This window comes from Haemaphysalis longicornis, unplaced genomic scaffold, assembly GCF_048455015.1.
Source record: "Haemaphysalis longicornis isolate Haplotype H1 unplaced genomic scaffold, Haemaphysalis longicornis Haplotype H1 scaffold_7, whole genome shotgun sequence".
NCBI lineage: Eukaryota > Metazoa > Arthropoda > Arachnida > Ixodida > Ixodidae > Haemaphysalis > Haemaphysalis longicornis.
In genome coordinates, this window is record NW_027526422.1 from 177901734 (window position 1) to 177910536 (window position 8803).

The window sequence follows — 8803 nt, forward strand, 5'->3', positions numbered from 1 at the left end:
CGCGCGGAACTTCAGCCCGGCGGGCTACATCATGCAAGCAAACAGGCCTGCTTGAATTTAGAGTTTTTTGGACAACTTTTTTTTCTCCACTAAAGCATATTGAAGGAGAGTTTTTCTGTGAAACGAATTGAATGGATCAACGAAAGGTGGAATATCTGTTCAATAAATGTGTAAAGAAGATTATCCCCTTTTCTCGAAATCCTTTAAATGATCCCCAGTGTGAATTCAGTTCGAAGACTCTACGTCGCAAGTCAAGCACATTCGCCCATATTCTTGAAAATATATACTCTAAATCAGGAAATTTTGATTGTAGAAAGCTCAGTCCAAGTTTAATAGAAATTTAAATCCAATATACTTGCACTATGGTATACGTTTCTAGGTTGAAGACCGCAAATTTTTTTCGGCTTCATGTTTCCGACTAGGGCTGATCTTTAAAAACAGAGTGGTGGGCTCAGGCTTATTTATTACATACTGTCAAGCTAGGACCAGACCAGGGTCATATTTTATAAATTTGTCTGGCTCGGGCCGTGTCTCCCGGGTCGCGCGGGGCCTAGAATTTGCAACAAGCGCGATGACGCGCTGCGGTTTTCAAAAAAAGCATTGCAAAAAGAAAGTAGTGAAAATAAAGGTGTCAAAAAAGGTTAAATAACACGACCACGCACAATTCATGTATAGCAGTGCACGCGTTTGTCAATCTCCTGCTCAAAAGGTCGCGACCCCTGCGTTTTGCAAATCGAGCAGCCGTTCCGCCAAGAAAATTTCCTTTCACAAGTTCCCGTCAACCAACAATTTATCAACCAAATAATCACTTTCCCGAAGGCGATTTTAATCTTTGTAATGTAAATGTTACTAGTTTCCCAAGACGGCAACAATTTACTGCACAATGCCGCCTACGTTTTCCTAACGTAAACTTACGATGCAATTATGCTCACTGATATTTGAAACATCCTTCCTTAAAGAGAGCAGCTGAACGTAAACTCATAATTGAGCTGAATATTCCCTCATGAGCTTGAAATAAATAAAAACGAGTAGAAGTCTATCATAGCCACAGTTACGAGTAAGGCTGTTGTCAGCGCACCACAGCAAAAAAATTGCCCCGCACCTCCCCGAAGGGAATCGTGCAGAAATGCGAATGCATTGGGTGCACCGATGAGTGTGTTGCGAGTAATGGCGTAATTAATGACGAGAGTGTGAACGTAATCATTTATTCATCAGCACCTGTTTGTGTTATCGTTGTACCTGACGGCCACAATCACTGCCTTGTGATCGCTAAAATGCACGGTCAAAGGGTCATTGAGAAGCATACGTGCGTCACAGTTTCGCGTAAAGACCAGATCAATGCAACTCCCGTGAATGGTAGTGGGGCACGTGTCGAAGCCGGCAGAGAGACAATGCATAGAGTGCCTGGTCTGCATGTACTCGACCAGCCACTCGCCACTCTTCTTGCGCACGTCAACGTTGAAATCGCCAACCAAGACTATGGGGTCAGAGGGTTTGGAGCGCACGCGCACACTTTCCATAGCTGCGCGGCAACGGCGTCTCGAGCCCCGGACTAAGAAATGCATTCGCATTTAGGACGACGACGACGACGAAGGCAGAACTACGAGGCGTGCGCTCACGTGCGCTCGCGCTGGACGAATGCAGGCGCACATTCGCATTTACGACGACGACGACGACGAAGGCAGAACTACGAGGCGCGCGCTCACGTGCGCTCGCGCTGGAGGAATGCAGGCGCACGCCGGCCAACGGAGCAAGAAAACCCCCGGCTAATAAATGCATTCGCATTTAAAATACATTTGCACGAATATATAGAAATACATTTGCACGAGCCTTAGATGCATAATTAATTTTCCTCGAAACTCGCAAGCCACTGCCGCTATGTTTACGTTATCTGTAAACGTGGAACTTCGCAGACCATATGGAAACCAACGGCGGGCCGTGCGTAAACAAGCCAAGTTTAGAATAAATTACAGAGCCATCTGACGGGGGCGCCCGGCGTGAGAGTGAGCCCACGTGACATTTCTGCGGACGCGCGCTCCCGTAGGAGACGGCGGCGTGAGCAGGTCGTACAAAATATAGCCGGTCGTGGGTGCAGGCACATAAAATTTCTCGGCTCCAAGCACTGTAGACTACCGAGCAGTTGAAGGCCGCCTCTATTGCGCGCCTCTAGCAATAGTAGTATTTCTTATTTTTTAGCAAGGATCGTTTCCCTTGGCGTCCCGAAAAAGCCTTCGAGTACAGTAAACTAGAATACATCGGGGGTTCATCTGAAACACGTGAGTGTGGCCACTAGGCAGAATTGCCCATCTTATTATATTGACTATGTATTGCAGGATTGCCTATCGATAATTTATTTAGTATTTTCTAACACAGATGATCAGCTCATAAACATATAAATGAAAGCAACGAAGGCCAATTTGCAACCCGGTGTCTCCACCGTTATTTCTAGGTGGCCGTTAAATTGAAATGCGTCTCATACAGCTCTTTCTGCTCAAGTGAAGGCTACCTACGCAATTCCCGAGAGAGCAGTCACTCCTAAAGATTGTAAACCACGCGTCGCAATAAATGCCGTGAGACGATTCAAGGACTAACTGGGGCATTACAAACAAAGCGAGATTAACCTTGACACAGAACACTTCCTGGCTCTCACGCTCGCACACACAGCGAGGGGGAAACAGCGAACGTGCGCACAGAATGTTGCTTTCCTTTTCGCTCACTAGGCGGCCACAGCGCGCCAGGTTTGAAAGCATTTCATGAAGTCTTGACATTTGCGGCGCATAACGAGGGGTGTAACATATTCAGTGACATCGATTAGTAGCTGGCTGTGTGCGTGCGTGTGTGTGCGTGCGTGCGTGTGTGTGCGTGCGTGTGTGTGTGTGTGAGTGCGTGTGTGTGTGTGTGTGTGTGTGTGTGTGTGTGTGTGTGTGTGTGTGTGTGTGTGTGTGTGTGTGTGTGTGTGTGTGTGCGTGTGTGGAGGGAGGTTGGGTGTGATTCTGCGTGCGTGCGTGATGAAAGAGAGAGAGGGTGAGATATAGACGGACACCCAGGTCACCCGCAGGACACAAACACATGGAGGCGCAGGATAGTCCGAAAAAAGAACAGTCGGTGGCCTCACTGCTATATACACGCAACGCACGTTATCTTAACGCACCAAGCCGCGAAAAACGTGACTAAAGTGCAAACGCTCACTTGATCCTAAAATGATTACACTGTGCGCTCAATTCGCTCTTTGTAAATTATCTAAATTCGAGCAAGAATAATTATCTTTGGCACTTCGCTGCGGCCAAATCTTCTTCAGTTCTGTATATGCTGCCGATCCCCATGTGGGTGGGTAAGGTGGGGAGGGTATTCTTGATGGCTGAGAAGAGCCCAGAATTTTTTCACTTATAAGAATTACACTCAGCCTGGAGTTTTGTGCTGATGAAATCATCTCGTGGTGTCGCAAGTATCTATTACCGCAGGGTTAGTTGTTGCAGAAAAACGGAACACAGGCATCGTGAACGCCCGTAATGTTACGACAACGAAGAGCGGCACATTTCCTTGGTATTACGAGACCGCTGTGGTAGAATTTCAAATTCCCAGCACCAGGAAAAACACATCCACACCTGCGGCAAGATAGATACTAGATAGAAACATGATTATTCAAAGTGTGGTGGGGCCGAATGTGCCGCCTCTGTCTAGGCAGCCGATGAGTGCTTTGATGATGTGGGCAGCCAGTTGCCGTTGTTCTGTCACTCTCTCGGTTGTGTTGGATTGTGGGGCACGCCCACAGAATATGGACCTGGGTAGGTGCAGTGAGGCAGTGGGACAGGGGTGTCTGGCGTGCGTTGGAATAAATACGGTCCAGTCGGTGTGCGCAGTGGATATGTTTGTGCCTGTCCAGTGATTACTTGCTCGCGACGGGTATGCCCTGAGTGGAGGGGAGGAGGCATGCGATGGTTGCTTGGTGGCCTTCTAAAGTTGTCAGGGGAGGGGATGGACGAGTATTTGTGTCGCTAAAGGTGACAGGGGCCCGAAGAAGGGCTTCGCGCCCAAGCTGATGAGCGCCTTCGTTCCCTGGAACGCCTTCGTAACCAGGGTTCCAGTGTACGTGAAAAGGCCATTTAACGGTTCATGATAAGAGAGGGGAAGGCGATACCGTGAGCGAGGTGGTAGCATGCAGACTCGGGATGCGTGTAGTATGGGTCGTGCGGTCGGGGATGTGTGGTCAGCAGCGCCAAAATCGATGGCAAGAAGTTCGGCTTCTCGTGCGGAGGTGCAACTTCGGAGTAATAAACTTTGCTGCGTGAGCCCACGGTGGTGTAAGCTCTTTGTGGGCATAACCGCCAAAAAGACGACACGTAGAAAAGAACACACAGGACGGCGCGCCGTGCGGAGTGTTTTTTTTTTCTACTTGTCTTTTTCAGGGCTTATTCCCAGAATGTCTCATCAACCCGCCCAACTTTCAATGGTATAATTCCCTTCATAGTGCTGGATAAATTGTGCGGAGCTTCGTTGACGCGTTTCGACCTCCCTTAATTTGTCTTTAGACTGCGAGTAAATTTCAGCTCTTCTCTTTCAGGAACGCACCGCCGTATCTCGTGCCGCCGTAAGGAACGAGAACTCCGAGTCCAAACTATGTACACATTATGTACAACGTTATGCACAGGATTGAAAGGACCGCTGAAACAGTCCTCAGTGAGGAATAAAATATGCTTGCCGCGGTCCAAACCGTCCCCGCGGGACTCTCCCCGCGACCTACCGTGACTTGGACAGCAAAACTACCCTTCCTTCTCGCCGGGCGGAACATTGTAACCTTGGTAAGGGAAGGGAAATGTAAAACACAAACAGGAAACTGCCAGGGTGGTCAGAATACGCGTGACCGAACATGAAGCTAAGTGGTGGTCTCCACCCAACAAAATCAAAGGAAGCCGCATCTTTTGCGGCAGGCCGGGCGCGGCCCTGCTCGTTTCCGCGGGCGTCTCGCGTCTACGCGGATTAACGGTGCAATTGTCAGATGACCCTTTGGGAAGTAACGAAGTCTCCGCCTTCGCGTCGTGTGAGGGCGCAGGCAGTACGGCGATCACCGTGGTGGAACCTTACCAGGCGATACATAAAAGCCTTAATAGGCTATTATAGCCTATTTTATCCATTTTGTGGCCGGACATGGGGACCAATAGGCGGCCATAGCTCACCGTAAATTTTTTTCAATTTTTTTATAGACCATTATTGCATGGGAAGTCAATTCCACGCTTGTCGCATTGCAGCCCAATCAAATGTTATCGAATGATTATACAGCTCCGCGACGGTTTCAGGAAATGGTTTAGCTGCGATCGCAATTTGAAACGTTCTGTCTTTGCAGCCTGTAATTATACTGCAAATCCTTCTGACAACCCAACTCTGAAGATAAGCCAAGAACAGAAGAAGCTATTCACAGGTAGTGGGGACAACGCCGCCAAAAAATTGTGCGTCAAAGCATAAAAACTGCGGTGCGTATAGAGTTCGCAGTCCAGGCCATAGAGCATTTTAAAAAACACTACGAGTTTTTTCTCTGAGCTACTCAAAGTAATCCGGCGCTGATTATAGCATCCTCCTTGGATATTTGGGAAGCTTCTGTGGGTTTCCGCTGCACAATTTCCATCCGGACTTCGAAAACTTTTGCAAGATTCACATCGCCGCTCGTTCTCGATTGCAGGAAATGCACTTGTATGGCGTCTGTATGATAACCTGCACTCAAGAGAGCACCAGAGCATGCACTTACTTCCATCCCATGCTCAACGCCAATCATCACAGACTCAACGCCATCCCCGGCGTAATTCACGTCGGGCGTCTACATCCAAGGACCCTCTCACTTTTAGTTCGCATTTCCTTCTTCGTCAACAAATGACCCATTCGACATGTTTCTGAACACATTCCTTTTAATTCGGCAATGTAAAGTACTCTGAATAAATGTGGCTTTTGGCTGAGGGCCAATTTAGGCGTACTAACGATAAGCAAGCACTTAATTTACAATTATCTTTTGAAATTTTAGATATTGTTCTTGAATGATTGATTTCCGAGTAATGCCTTTCTGCGGAATGTGCCGGGCAGCCGAACAACGTTAGATATGCTGGAAAGTATGCGGCACCGCAAACGCCGGGACGCAGTAATTTTGGCAGTGCGAAACGCATTAAGAAACTGGGCCCCAAAGGTGGAGCCACAAGCATGGGCAAACGCTGCGGCCGTGCAGGAAGGCCACCCGACGCCGGTTGTGGGGACGCTGTTTGGGACAGCACAGAAGACAACAACAACAACGATAAATCCAAACGCAAGCCCAAAAAATCTCCGAACGGAAGCCAAGACGAAAATGTCGGTCCATTTTCTACACAACAAAGTTTATTTCAGCGGTCGGGGTCAGTGGTCTAATAGGGTGCCTGACGAAACTCAGACGTGCTTTCCTGAATGTAAATAAGGCTTTCCAAGCCAGGCCAAATTAGCGTGATGTGACTTGGCAAATATAATAGTACCAGGAACATTCAACCCTTTTCCATTCTCTAATGTATCCGGCTTACAACTCCCTACAACGAAAGCCTTTCGCATCAATAATTTGCGTGTTTGTTGCCAGGAATAAATAGTATTTGGAAGGAAACTTCGCTACTATAGCAACGGAAGGAAATCTTAGCAAGAATACGTTGAAGTATGAGGCCGGAGCTTTGTTTGTCTTCATATAAATCGAAGTTATTTCCCATTTCTGGCACTTGGCGTAAACCATGAATGTGTGTGTGTGTGTGTCTTTGTGGGTGTGTATGTGTGTGTTCGTGTGCGTGTGCGTGCGCGTGCGCGTGCTTGCGTGCAATCAAGATACCTCTGTTCAAGGCAACGGGTTTGTATACACTTTATATTTTCCATAGCCAGCCCATGGTTTCAATGACAACCTCTGAACCACTTCTTCACAAGTGTCAAGAATTCCGCTACAAAACTACTGAACGGTAACATAAGGGGGCAATAGTAGACAATGATTTATTTCGCCTTCGGGAAGCGCTACCGTTTAGTAATATTGCCACATCATTATTTTTTTCACAGGGGACTGAAAAAATCGCATTCACCACTCCCGAAAACCCCGTCTTCCTTTCCTGAACATTCTCCTGCATTATGGCGCCCAGGAAACCCTACTGCCAGATCATTGACGGTGTGCCCCGGTGTCCCGGTTTGAAGCCGGACCTTTTCCGGAAGAGCCTTACGTTTCGTCCAGACAAGGGCGACCTCGTCCAGTGCACGTATCCCAAGGCCGGAACACATTGGGTCATGTACATAACCGAACTCATCCTCAAGGAAGGAGAGCCAATACCCAATTACAAGGCGTTTGTGCACAACGTTCGGTACGTCGGCCGCATGGAGACCGAAGGCTGGCAGTCGCCGCTTCCCGTCAGGCTCTTCAGCACGCACGAGCCGCTCAGCAGGGACGAGATGAACGCCGAAGCCAAGTATGTCTACGTAGCTCGGAACCCGTGGGACACGTGCGTCTCCTTCTACCACATGGTGAGGACATTCAGCATGTTCAACTTTCGGGACGGCACGTTCGACGAGTTCTTCCAAGCCTTCATGCGTGGGGACTTCGGGTACGGCGACTACTTCGACCACGTGGCTGCCGGGTACGCCCTCAGAGAAGAGCCCAACCTTCTTTTTCTGACGTACGAAGAGCTCAAAAGGGACACCCGAAGAGTGGTACTGAGACTAGCGCACTTTCTTGGAGATTCGTATGGCCGGCGTATTGAGGGCGACGAAGAGAAGCTTCGGAAGATCCTGGAATGCTCTACAGTCGAGTACATGAAGAACGTGCTGGTGTTGGAACGCCAGAGCCCAGATCCGGCATGGAAGACCCCGAAAACAGAGACTACCGTACCGACGAAGTCAGCCTACAAAGGAGACGAGAAAAAGTACTGCTTGCTACGTAGTGGCATGCTGGGCGATTGGAAGTCTTACTTTACACCGGTACAACTCAGATGCATGGAGGCAAAGATTAAAGACAGGAGCCAGTATTCAGACTTAATGGACCTTTGGAAAGATATCCGGGAGGAAGCGATCGCGCTGTCCCAATGCAGGAATGGCTCGTAATAAGAGGCAATAAAATCGTGGTTACTTGACAGTCTTCACAACTTTGATCGACTATTGTTTTCACTTGTCACTGCTCGTCAGTAAACGTTAGTACCTGGGAACTCTAGCGAGTGGTTTTTACTTTTGAAAACTCGACACTGAAAAGCTTAAGAGAATTGTGCCACCAATATGACTTTCTTCGCTGCTAACCACATTTCGAAAAATCTCAGGAACCCGCCGCGGTGGCTCAGTGGCTATGGCGTTGCGCTGCTGAGCACGAGGTCGCGGGTTCGATTTCCGGCCGCGGCGGCCGCTTTTCTGCTGGAGGCGAAAAGCAAAAACGCCCGTGTATACGAGATTTCGCCGCACGTCAAAGATCCCCAGGTGGTCAAAATTAATCCGGAGCCCTCCACTACGGCGCGCCTCATCGCCTGCGTTGCGTAGGCGCGTTAAACCCTACAATCAATCAGTCAATGAAAATCTCAGGCCATCTCCACTAACGTAGAACCTAGGGAGGGGGGAAGCATGTGTAATTGTATTCTTTAGCCTGGGCATTTTTGCCAACGGAGATGAAACCGTTGGGAGGTAGAGGTATACAGCTCTGTCTATTAAAGTCTCTTGCCTTTGTGGTATTCTACACTTCACACACTAGTGATTTCCCACCCCGCAGCATTGCGCGCTCAGCAAACAGGCCTTGCGAGCGCCGGCTGCGGACGGGTCCGTTGTTTGCGGAGACAGACAAAGGCAGGAG

At 48.8% G+C, this 8803-nt stretch overlaps 1 protein-coding gene across 1 annotated transcript; it reads left to right on the top strand.

Moving 5' to 3' along the window:
- Positions 1–2054: 2054 nt before the first annotated feature.
- On the top strand, positions 2055–8085 carry LOC144147274 (sulfotransferase 1B1-like). Its single transcript, XM_077679370.1, has 2 exons — positions 2055–2276; positions 7042–8085. The coding sequence occupies exon 2, from the start codon at positions 7111–7113 to the stop codon at positions 8071–8073; it is 963 nt and encodes a 320-aa protein (XP_077535496.1). The 5' UTR covers positions 2055–2276; positions 7042–7110; the 3' UTR covers positions 8074–8085.
- Positions 8086–8803: the final 718 nt, after the last annotated feature.

Excerpts from the sequence above, each read along its gene's own strand:
- LOC144147274 (XM_077679370.1), top strand. The coding sequence starts at position 7,111 with ATGGCGCCCAGGAAACCCTACTGCCAGATCATTGACGGTGTGCCCCGG.